Source organism: Monopterus albus, unplaced genomic scaffold (genome assembly GCF_001952655.1).
Source record: "Monopterus albus unplaced genomic scaffold, M_albus_1.0 scaffold39.1, whole genome shotgun sequence".
NCBI classification, from domain to species: domain Eukaryota; kingdom Metazoa; phylum Chordata; class Actinopteri; order Synbranchiformes; family Synbranchidae; genus Monopterus; species Monopterus albus.
This window is the reverse complement of record NW_018127919.1, coordinates 2,694,879-2,709,104: the sequence shown is the minus strand read 5'-3', so window position 1 is coordinate 2,709,104 and position 14,226 is coordinate 2,694,879. Positions and strand designations below refer to the sequence as shown.

General features: G+C 39.0%; 2 protein-coding genes across 2 annotated transcripts; one reads left to right on the top strand and one right to left on the bottom strand.

Annotated features, from left to right (window-relative positions):
* Positions 1–3,927: 3,927 nt before the first annotated feature.
* LOC109959510 (uncharacterized) lies at positions 3,928–10,105 on the bottom strand. Its single transcript, XM_020598941.1, has 2 exons — positions 9,711–10,105; positions 3,928–6,933 (listed from the first exon to the last, which is right to left on the bottom strand). Exon 2 carries the CDS (start codon positions 6,922–6,924, stop codon positions 4,609–4,611), a length of 2,316 nt encoding a protein of 771 aa, XP_020454597.1. The 5' UTR covers positions 6,925–6,933; positions 9,711–10,105; the 3' UTR covers positions 3,928–4,608.
* A 270-nt stretch (positions 10,106–10,375) lies between these two features.
* Positions 10,376–13,876, top strand: chmp1b (charged multivesicular body protein 1B). The gene is made up of 8 exons (XM_020598942.1): positions 10,376–10,575; positions 12,069–12,166; positions 12,258–12,404; positions 12,496–12,564; positions 12,728–12,835; positions 12,925–12,968; positions 13,203–13,275; positions 13,471–13,876. The coding sequence occupies exons 1-8, from the start codon at positions 10,560–10,562 to the stop codon at positions 13,513–13,515; spliced, it is 600 nt and encodes a 199-aa protein (XP_020454598.1). The 5' UTR covers positions 10,376–10,559; the 3' UTR covers positions 13,516–13,876.
* The last annotated feature ends 350 nt before the right edge of the window (positions 13,877–14,226 follow it).

Genomic DNA, 14,226 nt, shown 5'->3' with positions numbered 1-14,226 from the left:
AATATTTATTTTTCCATTGTATTATACATGGGGTTGATTAGCAGTGATGAGGAAAAGGAAATATTTGCACATTTATCTACTCCTCACGGCAGCTGAGTAATAAAGATATAAGAGAATGAGCAATGAGGCAAAACTTTGATTTTTGCATAAAAATGTTTTAAATAGTGCCAGCATACTCTGTTCTGTCTTGTTGTTTTACAGTTTGAACAAGTAAAACATACTATAACTTGAAACCTCCTTCAACCTGTGTATGGAGAAGCTGAAAGTCTCATGTGATTGGCTTCTTAATTGTGTTTTCTTTTGTCCTTTTGACCGAAATGTAGCAACTGTCGATCATTGTTAGTGTGCTATGCCACTATTTTCTCCACTTGTTTCTAACCATCTGTGAACTATTGGGGTCCTAGCTTCGGGTAGATCAACCACAGGCGTGACAGTATGTTTTCTGTGATGTTATACAATCAGGTGTTTAATTGGCATTAGAATCACTGTGTCTAGTTGTATAATTGCAATTCCTGATGGATCACTTCACGTTTCTGTAGGGGAATTGTATAAAAATGGATGTGCCCTCATTTGTTGCACCAATAATGTTTACTTTAAAGCGTGTGCAGTTCTTGGTTGGGAAATAATTTTTGTGAGTGTCCAGTCAAGCGATACGAGGAACGATGACTCACAGACTCTCATTTTAACACTGGGGTGCTCTAATCCAAACACACCACCTCATCACTCTGCCTCTGTATGCTCACAGAGGCCTCAGAGGTTACTTTGTTTTTGCTTTGGTTCGTGTCAGATTCTCAGAAATAAAACACAAATCAGCATCTAGGGTGCACCGTGTGGCAGCATTAACTGGCATCTTTGAAATTGTTCTGGTTGAGTGTGAGAAAACTGATTCATATTTTGGGATCTTATTTTCATAAAGTAGATGATTTAGTCTTGCCTCAGCATCAGATTAGTTGGTGACAAATATAAAAATAGCATTCTGCTGTAGGTGGAATAAGCTTATGTGACTGTTTTTTATACACAATGTTTTGGTTGTATGTTTTTTTTAATAAAAATGAAATTTCTCTTAAAACTGTTGATATTATTTTAGAGTAATTCCATGATGAATCATAATGTATGTCAGAGTTAACCTAGAACAAGGATCGAGCCCTGTTCACCAACACTGGGTCTGAGTCATCTGTGGTGTTCACAATGGGTCATAAACATGCAATAAAGGCAAAGATTCAACTGTTTCAAAGCACTCGTATTGCTAGACACAGTCACAAACCTGGCTGTACCATTTGAAACTGCCTACCTGTATTAGTGCACTGAAAGCTGGGGTGATTCAGACAAGGAACAAACAAGGGGAAGCTGTGACGCACTGTGCTCTGCCACACCTAGAAACTGCAGAGACACTGGGGGATCATGGGAATTTAAATGGATCGATGCATAAAGAGGCAAAGGTAACTTAAATGGATACCAAGGTGCATAGCAAAGTCTGTTACATGAGTGCATACAGACATTCAGGACATTAAGAAGGCAAGGGTTTATTGTTATATTATCACACACTCATAATATGCACTGTGTGCTAAAAATCACTTTGGCTCATTTAATACTAATTAGTGACTAAACTGACACAAAAAGGCACATTTTTTTTTAAGTTGTGAGAATAGCAGTGCGCAGTTGAGTTTCTGGCTTAATATGGTTAAATAAACGTTGTGTTAGCTAAATAAATGTGTTTCTTCCAGGTTAAAAAAGTCATAATTACACAGGCCACGTGTATAAATGCAGCAAAATACAACTGATGTTGCCAACAGATGGTTGAGTATCAGCAGTGGAATATCCAAGTAATATATTAATGGAAAAGTGTGTATAATGCATATAAAAAATTAGAAATCATAAAAATTCCTATAAACCCTCTCAGGATTACATATACACAGTTGTCTAATAATTTCTGTACAAAGGTCCCAAATAGAGAGGTGAAACTGAGGCTTAAGCTGTATTTGTGTACTGTGGAACAAACTCTCAGGATGTTTTTGTCACCACCTAACAGCAGGATATTCTTATAGCTTGTCATAATTAAGGCAGACCAACCAGACAGGCTGACCGAGCAGGCAGGGTTTACACTGAATGAAGCTGGAAAAGTTGTTTCAACATTGTTTTAACTTCCAGCAGCCTGTTAGTTTAACTCCTCACCACGTTAAGTATTTTGGAAATAAATGTAACGTAATTAAAAGTATAATTAAAATGGTATAATAATTTGTATACATATTGAATTGGCTGAAAAAAATCAAAGCTCTTAAGAAACCAAATGATGCAAGCTGATTGAAAGGGAATGTGTGAGGTGTTAAATCAGAAAAAGACAAGAAGGAGACTAAACAGCATCATGTGTACTATCATAGGTCATGTATTGTATGTATAAAAAGAAATAAATATCAATCCTTAATTTCTAACCTTCAGCACTACTGTTGCAGTGGCACTAAGAAACCAACATCAGTGAATATGATCTAGTAAAACCTGAAGTTGCTGAGTAATAATACTGGTGATTTTACTCTATAATTGAATTAAAATGCATGAAACAACAACTGTGCAGATGAATGGCCTTGCAGAATGATGAAAATAAAATGGTAACTCAGACCATCAAGTGAAGACTCCAGACAAAGAATGGCCGTGTCTTATTTATTATCTCAATATCACAACAATCTGAGCAACAGCTAGACAGAGATATTTGACATTCTCTACTGGTGAAACAGTTCCTTAACAATAAACAACAGACACAAATTCTCACGATAGATACATCACCTTAGATCTACATGGGGCACTAATGCACACACTATTTTAGACGTCTCTCGTGTTTAACTGGAAATTCATGAGCATGTCAGAGACACCTTCATTACTCAGCATCAGGTAGGCGCATTAACATTGTTCTTCGGTCTCAGATTGAGTGTGAACAGCCCACATATCCAAACCTGTACTTAAATTGTCCTTTTTAAAATGCCGAGTACATGTACTGCAGGTGCACAGTGAACAAATACACAGGGACAGAGTGCGGCGAATGCTAGCTGCATCCAGGACTGCTTGGATAACTGAAATATGCAGTAACATTTTTGCACACAATGGCAGGCAACAAATGGCATTCACTACATTCAAAGTAAACAGCTGTCACAATTTAATACACGAAAAGTCAATTCAGCCTGTTGAAGATTGTAAATGTGAGAACAGGATTCAACAAGTTATCCACATTTTTCTTCAAAATCAAAAACAAGACAGCCAAGTCTATTGTTATGAAGCCATCAGGAGGCAAATCCTTGTGATACTTCTATTGTGAGAAATATGAGAATTTTTTTCACAAAAGTCAGAGATACACGCACAGTTCCATGTTCATGACTATGCTGACATGATTACAATGCAAAAGCACGGCTTGAAACTTGCTAAGACGACAACGTGTTACTGGCTACAAGCAACTCAGTGTTTGGTTTTACATTCTGAGGGACTGTGAAAATGATTATTATTAGGGGTGAGATGGGGCCAGAAAAAGGAAAAGGATATAGAAATTATTCTTCTGATTAATGGTAGGGGAGTATTTTTTGGGTGAAAATGGGAGGGTCTTTTATTGTTGTTTCTCATAAATTCAATAGTTTTTGCATTTTCTTTACACTTTGGTTAATAGTTAACACTATGTAAAGTTAGTTAAAACTATATAAAAATAGTTAAAGGGTTCCTACATGAAGAGATAGCTTCCTGTCCCAAGTTTGAAAGGTTTTGGTTATTTCACAAGATTCCTGTATTTCTGGTTTTGTCATTGGCAATCTCACCAGTTTGACGTGGGCAGTGGAGTGTTGGACAAAGCTGGGGACATGTATTTAAGTGAACCAATCAGAACTCAGCACTGCCTTGAATCGAAATTTGTTGAAAGTTGATTGGATGTTTGCTTATGTTGTCCTGTAATTTTCATACTGCCCCTAATGGAACTCAACTTCCTGCCTTTCAAATAAGATGCTTACATTCACAATTACAGAACATCACAGCAAATTTTGCTCATTTATGTCATTTACATCTTCAGTAAATGGGGTCCTATTTCTATACAGTAAATATACAGGTACAGCCACATGCTGAATTTTACTCTACAGAGAATGATGATTCACAAAATAGCTATATGGGCTTTTAACCCCTTGGAAACATTAAGAATGTATTATTCAAACTTTATCACTATTTTTTTGTCAGAGATTATGCTTTATGTAAGTTTAGCTCATAGCCACAGAGAATTATCACATTAGAACATTCTTCTCAACAGGAGAACAGAGCCCTGCCAAAACAGATCTGAAACAGCTTTAAACAACGTCCTTCCGCTTCAGTGAAACTCCCTCTGGGAGATCTCTGAAAAGCCGGCTCTTAGCATTTCTTTCCTTTTCAAAAGTCCTCAACTTGAATGGGTCACATTCTTTGCCTCCAGACCCCTTTCAGTTCTAACCTTTCATGATCTTTCATGTCATAAACAGGGGGGTTACAAAGCATTAAACAACACTGTGCCCGTAGTTGCTTGTTGTTGTTAAAACTGCCATTTGTGCCTCTGCTTGCAGAGCACTGTGATGAAAGCAGCCTACATGCCACTCTGTGGGCATGTCACAGTAGCTACACCAGGCCAGTCTGCATGTGGAGATGTAAAGGGTAGGGGTGGTAGATGAGTGGGGCCTGGGCCTGGGTGATGAAGTAACTGCTGAAAATGGGCTCTGTCACATACGGCGCAGGCTGATAGAAGCAGGTGACATTGGCCGTGTTGGGGATGGCATTCTGCTCGCCCAGCACTCTCAGAGCCAGGACTGTGATCATATTGAGTGTCTGTCTCCTCTCATGTCCCATCAAACACACTGTGCTTTCATCTATCACGCGCCGCAGGGTCATCAGGTAGTCGTACTTGCTCGCCTCTTCACTGCCAATAAAATGGCAGTGTAGGTAAGCCTCGATCTTCCGCTGCTGCTCACTTACATCAGGAAAGTCGATGAAGAAGCGGGAGCACATGTATCGCTCCAGGGACTTGATCTCTGTCTCGCTGGTTGGCCTAAAGTTCTTCACCAGCAGGTCGCTGTATTTTAACAGGCCCCCTCCTCGGATCTCCTCTGGGCTGTGGGTGGCTATGAGACGATGGCGAAGGTGGTCTATCGCCTGCTCAAAGTCTCCAAACATGCACTCTGCTTCGACAGTGATGGTGGCCTCCCCTGCTGCTCTGACCCAGGCGCTTGCTCCACAGCTTTTCGAGACAGTGTTTGCCAGCTCAGGGTTTTGCTCATCAGCCTGAGGCTGTGAGGCTGAATTTGTTGCACGTGTGTGACTCTGAGTCTCTGAATGAGGAGGTTTCTTTGAGTGTTTTGGTTTAACAACCTGTCCTACAGTTTCAGTTGAGCCAATTACACCCTGAAGCACACTGGATGAACTGCACATGGGAAGTGTGTGAGTATCTGTACCCTCAAAGCTCTCCGACTCGGAGCTGGGTACATCTGAACACTGAACTTGAGTGCTATCCAGTAAAGGCTTTGCCTGAAGTGGTTTTGGTATTTCTATGGGTGCAAACAGCTCAGTTGTAAGATCTGACAAATCAGTGAGTAAAGACCATTTTTCAGGGTTGCTGATCAACTTCCGTGACATTTTTCTTTGTAATTTTGGTGAGGGGCAATAGTCCGGTACAATGTCCTGTGATGTGCTGCAAGTTTTCTTAGCTGGAGGAGGGAAGGAGAATTCAAGATGTGACTCTTGGAAGCTTGAGGTATTTTCAGTCCTGCGGATTATCGAGTCTGCTTTGAACTGAGGAATTTCTTCACACTGGACTATTTCCAGTGGAGCTGGCGTTTCTGTATGAGTTACAGATGCTTGCTGGGAAGCATGTGACACAGATAGCTCTGTGTCATTACTCTGTAGCTTTAAACACACATGTGTCATCAGCGGATCCAGCGGATCCCTTGCTTCTGTGAATAAAGTTTTAGGAGTTGAAACTAAGGGATAGTCACTGTGACACTGTCTTTTCTCCTCTCCGTTTTCATCACATAGCTCAAATACAATGTCCTCCTCTGAATGAACATCCTCTATGCCATCCGCTTCACCTTCCTCCTGCTTTACGTTAATGCGCTCAGGTTCTAACACGTGCTGCGCCTCATGCTTTTCATCCCCATTCTCAGTCTCTGCATGTGGAAGCTCTTTTTCAAGGACAGAAACAGCTTCATCCTTACACAGGCTTTCTGAACTTGCTGCCATTCCTGAATCTTTTTCAGTATTTTCTTTAACATCCTGAGATACATGTGATTGTTCTTCTTTGTTTTCATCCATATTGTCTCTTTTAGACAATTTCAATGTCAGATTTCCTCCTTGTTTCCTCTCAGTCTCCCAGTACAACTCCAGCATACGATCTAATATTATTTGAAAAGAATCCACGCTGAACTCAAACTGTCTTCGAAGGGAACTGACAAATCTGAGCCCTAAGGTTTTAGCTCTGTTGTTAGACAGAGAAATAAGGCTCCATTTGTCGTGCTCATTGAAAACTTTCACCATCTTTTGCACATAGGCTTCCTTCATTGTCAGGCAGGTGATCTTTCGTCTGTTGACACCACAAGGGAGGAGGTCTCGTAGGCTTCCCAGCACCACCTCTTTAATCACCTGGAAGTCCTCCTGCCTCGGCAGCTCCACTCCAAAAATAATGTCTACGTCTCTATTGCCCAGGCCGTTATCCCTCACCAGGACATGGCTGGCAGTGGCACCATTAAGCCGGATATCTTTCACCTGGATGTCTCGTTCAACCAGCCGATCCTTCACTGCATGAATGATGTCTTTTGCTCTCACTTGCAATGTAGGAAAGTTTCCTCTTCCATGGATCGGTATTACCTCTGTCAAGACCTTGTCCAGGGCCTGGACTTGTTCGAGGGTCAAGTTGTGGAACCTCTTCTCTGATTGAAGCTCCATTATCCTCACCTGTAGAATAGAGGTCTGATAAATGTATCACATTATAGCTAAAGTCTAATGTGAAGAATACTGGGTAATGAAAGACTGAAGCAGTGAAACAGATTGGAAAACATATTGTAATCTAAAAAATACTTTTTCTTAGACTAACACATCACTAGGCTTACCTTTTTGTCTTTTGTGCAAGATGCCCTTTACAAATGGCAACGTGCATGGAAAACACATTTGTTTTCTCCATACATTGCCTGTATCATCCCAGCACCTTGTCTACATCCTTATCACTGAGAATATTTTTCATTCATTTTTTTACTTCAAAGAGTAGGCCTTCAAAGACTTGACATTTGCCCTTTTGTTTTCCTTTGCTCCCCAAATTCTCAAATGCACAAGTGCAGTCAAACAAAGCTAATCCTCTGTGATTGTGACACTGTTTATCAGCTGGATTTGAAAATGTGCAATTTTGACATTGAGCATAAAGGGCAGCAACAAACTCAAAGGACCAAAAATGTCTCAATGATGAACTTGTCTGACGTGCTGCTGCCCTTAGGTGGCAACAGCAACAAAACATGGTAAAGTCAACTGACATCGTAAGTGCTCAAACATAAGCCACTTGTGATGCAGTATAACTAATTTAATATTATCAAAGGTCAACAAGCAATAGATTTATCTGCAACATACAGTAAATGTGCTTTCACATCTATCGATCTATTTATGACAGGTATATGTATATATTATATATTATAACAAAAAATGTAATATTTGCTTTGGCTAATCGAATGCAATGTGTAAGATGTGATTGGCTGTGACTGAGCTGTAAAAACAGTAAAATGGATGTGCTTACTTTTCAACCCCTCCCTCAATGCACTGAGTTTGAAGAGGACTTTCTTCTGACTGAGATACAATACATTCCAGCAGCATTGTAAATGTGTAAATCAGCTGTTTCTCATACTACTTTACTTGTTGGCCACGCTAGATAAACATTCAGTTGGTGCCAGGTTGAATTTCCTACCTGATCATGCACCCATCTGCTAGATACTGGTGACTCACCTGTTACTCATTTACTGGTTCTCAGCTACAGGTTGGTAGATCTTTAAGAGACAAGCCAGACATGTTTTTATACTGTAGCTGAATGTATACAGTAAGTGCTCATCCTCTGGAATAGGAGCACTGAAATCATGCCACGCTAGGCTTATATTACTGTGGTTACACTTTATTGCATTATTGCATATTTACTTGCATAGTTTTACTAACAAACAGCATGCTGACGGTCGATAATGTGTTTACGCCTGCTGTTACAAAGTGAAAACATTGCGGAAGAAAGGTACGTCATCAGTAATGTATGCAGACTCACTCAGTACAGACGCAAATGTCAGGTTTAGCTTATTGCTTGTGGCTTTAAAGGACCCTCTCAGATCCCTTTAGAGGTCAGTTGAGGATCCTTGGAGTGTTTGATGAATGATGATGAATGCTCTCTTCATGCAATAATAGACACTAATTTAATTATAAAATGCTTTAAAACATTTTTCTTGTCATGCTAAGACACTGTATATACACATTAAAAAGATAAAGAAGATTACACTTTTTTTTTTGCTACTGGTAGACTGCTATTTCTAGCAAATACCCCTCCCCACACATCCCTCCCAAAAGCATATGAATCTATGATATGTCCTAAAGCCTGACAGAAAAATGTGCAGATGCACCATCAGATGTGGTTGGTATTATTGGCTTGTTATACTCACTTATTTTGTGTGTGAGGTCAAAGGTGAATCCTATTAAAATCCTTAAAATGCTAGTTTTGAAACCAAATATGCGACAAATATATTAAGAAGTTCAGCATAATTTATATTAATTTTTATCATGGGCTATATTGTTCTAGTGTTAAGTTTCAATAACTATTTTATAGGCCATTGTTTAATTTTATTTTAGGTGTATTTTTTATAAAGATAACATATAATGTAACTGCTTCAAAAATATACAGTATATATTGTATTGTGTTTTAATGAATTAAATTAAATATAGTCAAAGCGACTATATGTCAGTGAAAAAATAGATATCATGTTGGTTTTTATTTGTATTGTTTCCACTCGGACATGGGCATGTGATTTACTGTAAAGAGCATCTCTACATTTTCAGCTTTTGTTAGTATTTGGTGGTCATCCGTCTAACTCGGGGCACAGGGAAGCGTGGTTCACAGCATCCTCTAGTGAACCTCGCGGGTTACATCAGCTCGATGCAGCAAGACTGCTCTTCTGCCACTTGGCTTCTTTATAGATAATACTATATGAGTCATACAGCCACTGACTGAAGCATCACTCGTTGGCTGCCTGGTTTCTTTCCTTGTGCGCAAAAACAGCACAAAATGCATCACTTAAGGTGGCGCTGAGAGTTGTGGCATTCAACACCTGGTGAATTATAGCATAAAACTGACTAGGCCTATATGATTCAGTCTAGATTGTCGCGATCTGAAGATACACATGTTGATACAGTGCCCTGACTAACAACATTTTGCACGAGCCGTTTGTTCTTTAATCTTTCACTACAGCTTTCTGAACTCTGGACTGAATATTGCACATGCATCAACTAACTAAAACATCAATTAGTTCAACACGATTCAGATTCTATATTTTATGATCCATCATACTTGCAACACACACACACACGCAGCTCACAAGTTGACAGCCAGCCAGTTAAATGAACAGGCTAATATCTTGGCTGAAAGTATGTAATATAGGGGGGAACTGTAAGGTTAACTGCGCTTTGCCACAATGAGACAATAACACAACAAAACTCACCTGGTTTGTTGCCAAATCCAAATGAAAAAGTAAAGCCAGAGCAGCAACACAAGAACAGAGATAAACAGTGAGCTACGTTTATCCGACCCCGCTGGAGGTTGATGCTGAAGTTAACAGTTTCCTCTCAGCGCAGCAGCACTGTTTCCATGGCAATCAGGCGTCACGAAATTTACGGTAAATCACGACCCTCGGTCTCCCTCTAACTACCAAGTGACAGCCTCACAAGTTTAAAACTAACTGGGTATTTTAAGAGCATCCAAACGCAATATTCTTAATAGTTTGTTAAAGTTAGACTTTTATTGGAGGATCATACCGATATGTCAGGCTGAACTGAACTACACCGACGTGCCACCGCACTGGCGAGCTGTTGCGGGGTGAACATCACATCAGACGGAGTGAGTCATCCTCTCTCCCCCCCGCCGTGATCCACACCGTCAATCTAATCATCAATCAGCCGCTTTCACCGCCCACTTCTCCGCCGGTACAACAACACATCAACTTTCATCTGGCTGTATTCAGTCACAGAAAAATAGCAGAACGGTCGCAAGCATAAAACATTAGAAGTGACGCGTTTTGGTGTTAATTGTTTGTTTTTTTCCTATTTTCATTCACATTTTCCGAGGAGGCGGGGAGAACTCTCTGGTGACGTTGCATGGAATACCGCTACCACGTGACAATGACGTCGATCATATTTTGGTGAGACATCAGGAAGTGCGGAAGAGTGTGAACACCGAAACCAGAAAGACTGAAGTTTTACTGATACGTTTTGCCTTAAATCGTTAGTTTTTTGCCGTCTGTCTGTACATATTCGATCGGGTAATTGTTGGATTCGCGAAGGGTCACCTCAAGATGCCCAGCATGGAAAGTATCCTTTTAAAAACTGTGGTGAGAAAGGGACACCAGACGGTGGTGTACTTTAACGTCAAAACAAGGACTTAAAGAGCGAACATAACACGATACTTTATGGCGAATCTGATGAGATTTATGTATTACCGAAGTGTGAAAGTTTGTTGTATAGGTTTGTATATTCAGCAAAGGCACAAGTGCTGCCCTGTTAAATAACTTGAACATTTCCTACTAAATTGTAGGAGTCGTAAACACCATGAAGGCCTTGAAAGGGTGTTTGCTAACGCCTGGAAATTCCCAACAATAGATACCAGATGATCTAGTTGGGTGTCGGTTAATATAATAAATAGTAACATGTGCTCGGCATGATATTTAAACCGGACCGATTTTTATCTGGTAATCTTATTATGACAGCCTTTATTTTAAAGCAGTACCATGCAGGTTTCACAGGAACTACATAAACACTAATACATTTATAAGAAGTTCTAAAATATCAGTTACATAACCTGTATTTGTCACTGCATTGCTACAAAGTAAACAGGTATTTCGAACTTTAACCTACAACTTGACAGATAATGGATTTTTTTTTTCAGCAAAAACTGAAGTTACTATTTGGAAGATTAAACAAAATCAAACAACAATATATTGGCAGATTTTTTAATTACAGCAGTTTTAATAACCATTTCATCTGATTTTGTTTTGTCTTAATATATAACACATCAAGATACAGTACATACTCCTCAAGATGTAGAAAAATCAATTTGTCAGTATTCTGTGGTGGGTAAGCTACACCATGTGATGGAGACACTGATCATAAATAACTTCACACCTAATTTGGTGATTCTGTCTTAACATTATTACTTGTTGACTGATAAATCTACTAATCCCAATATATGTGCAGCTATATCAACACTGCAGATTTATCGATCTAGCTGTACTATAAAATTGTTTATATGAGAACATAGAAGATACACCCAAATATTACTAAATGAGAAAGTAGGCACCTATTCTGGACCCCCAGTTTCTAAGAGGGACCCGAAGACTCCAGGCTTAATGTGTGGCATATATTTTGTGGTAATTGTATTTATTACTAATTTGTAGGGATTCAGCAATCAAATTTTTTTTCTCCCAATACTGATTCAGAAGCCTCAGCTCAAGGTGACTATCTAATACCAGTGTTCTCTTTTTCTTAAATTCAAAATTTGCTGTAGTACTAGTCGGTGGCCCTATGTGACAGGATGTAACTGATAGTATAAAAACTGAATTTTATTGCAGCATTTATGAAGAAACTATTTAATTACAATTGGTCACATCTGGTCTGATATTGTTTAATATGGTCAGCAGCAGTGCTGAAACCAGATGGATAGGATTGGTGCATCCCTACAAATACCATCATCAGTCTTGCAAACTCACATGAAACACTGAGTTTTTAAGCACAGTAATAAAAGTGGTTATCCAAGGTTGCTTGTTGTTTTTGTCTGGAATTTGTTCTTCTTTAACCTCATATTTCAGAAAATCTCTTCAATTTAAAGTTTGCTGCCAAAGAACTCCAAAGAAATTCCAAGAAATGTGACAAAGAAGAAAAATTAGAGAAGGCTAAAGTCAAAAAAGTACATGAGATAACACATTGTGGTGGACTGCTAAGTGGTTGATCAGCTGCATGAGATTTTACTGAATGACTTTTTTTCCTGTCCTTTCAAGGCCATCCAGAAAGGAAATGTGGAAGTAGCAAGGATCCATGCAGAGAATGCCATCAGACAGAAGAACCAGTCTGTGAACTTCCTGAGGATGAGCGCACGGGTTGATGCAGTGGCAGCAAGGGTCCAAACTGCAGTTACTATGAACCAGGTACATCGAATACTGCGTCAGTACAGTTACACGCTAAGCATTGGCATTTTAGACTTAATAAAGCCTTTAATGATGGTGTTTCATTTCCCAGGTAACAAAATCTATGGCTGGGGTGGTAAAAGGCATGGACACTGTTCTGAAGAGTATGAATCTGGAAAAGGTATAGTGTCATTTAAACACTGAATAATAATGTTGTCCATATTTCTTTTTATCAAAAACAGTGTACAAGTCTAACATTTGCTAACAGTTCCCCCAGAGTTATAAAACAGTATCTCAATCCCTTGTTTGTTTGTTTGTTTGGTTGTTGTTGTTGTTGTTTTTAGATTTCATCCCTCATGGACAAGTTTGAACGCCAGTTTGAAACTCTGGATGTTCAGACAGCCCAAATGGAGGACACCATGAGCAGCTCAACAACACTCACAACACCACAGGTATGCTCTTCTGCTCTGCTCTTATAATCTTTACAGTGTGTTTTAAGTACATTAAATGTAAATCTGTGTGTGTCTAATTTGTGTTTCAGAGTCAAGTGGATTCATTGCTGCATGAAATGGCTGATGAAGCAGGGTAAGCTTATCATTTTCTTGTCCCAGCATTCTGTGTGAAATAATGTTACATCACATATTCAGGGGTATGCGTTCACAGAGTACAGGCACGAGTGTAAATATCCGTTGTTATTTCAAAGAATTTGATAGATGTCTATCGACAAGTGTTTTAGACAGTGTAATGTAAGCAAAGACATAGTCTTTTTTTTTAAATCTAAAAATGAGTTTTAAATGTTATTGTGTGCATCATGTGTAGATTGGACCTGAACATGGAGCTCCCTCAGGGACAGATGGGATCAGTTGGCACCAGTGTAGCTTCTGCAGAACAGGTACATTTCCTTTTCACAACATCATGGTTTTAAAATCAGGTTACATCTGACATAGATAATTTTAAATTATGTAACAACCTCACCATTACAGAGACAGTGAAAAAGACAAAGGAAATATATTCTCCAAATAACCCTGATTCTTCTCTTGTCCTTATTTCCTCACCATTGCTTGTTTTTGTTTTCTTATGTCCAAAGGATGAACTGTCTCAAAGGCTCTCTAGGCTCAGAGATCAAATCTAAAGGAAGACTGTGGTGGACAGACACTGTGACGTGGAGCTCTGGAATGCCTGTACACTACCTGAATATTACTCCCAAAGCATCATATTTTTTTCTGCTCTTTACACCTTGTGTTTCTGTTGAGGAGCTTCTGTATTGCTGTTTTTCCCCCACAGATATGACCTTTGCTGATTCTGTGTTGATAATAACCTTGCGGTGATTAGATGCATTCTTTGGACACCTTTCTGAAAGCTTAGAAATTTACTGGCTATGGATGTGTGCGTTATTCCTAAAATACATATTTACCAGGAAGATCTTAGGTAATGTTTTGTTAAATATGCATACTTTAAAACTTCATACGTTAAAATAAAATGGACTAAGACAATTGTTACCATGTATATATAGTTTATTTTCTATCCTTGTGGTGAAGATGTTTTTTTTTTTTCAGTTTTTTGTTTATAAGTGCATGATTGCAAAAAAAAAACTAAACATGCATTTTCTTTTCTTGGCATCAGAGTGTGTTAGACCTTCCTCCTCACAGGTGACTTCTTATGTGGATTTGTTTTATCTTCTGACAGATATTTTAAGAAGATGCTGAATAATTAGTGTGAATCGGGTCACCTTCAGTATTTTCACTTATCATTTAGGAAGGGGTTATAATTTGAGGATTACATAATGGCAAGTAAACAATAAAATTTTATGGTGCCTTTATTTTCCTTTTCAATTAATTTGTAG

Bases quoted from the DNA above. Each gene is read 5' to 3' on its own strand.
- LOC109959510 (XM_020598941.1), bottom strand. From the start codon at position 6,924: ATGGAGCTTCAATCAGAGAAGAGGTTCCACAACTTGACCCTCGAACAA.
- chmp1b (XM_020598942.1), top strand. The intron at 12,565-12,727 runs GTATAGTGTCAT...TGTTGTTTTTAG, and splicing joins AGAGTATGAATCTGGAAAAG to ATTTCATCCCTCATGGACAA. The intron at 12,969-13,202 runs GTAAGCTTATCA...CATCATGTGTAG, and splicing joins GAAATGGCTGATGAAGCAGG to ATTGGACCTGAACATGGAGC.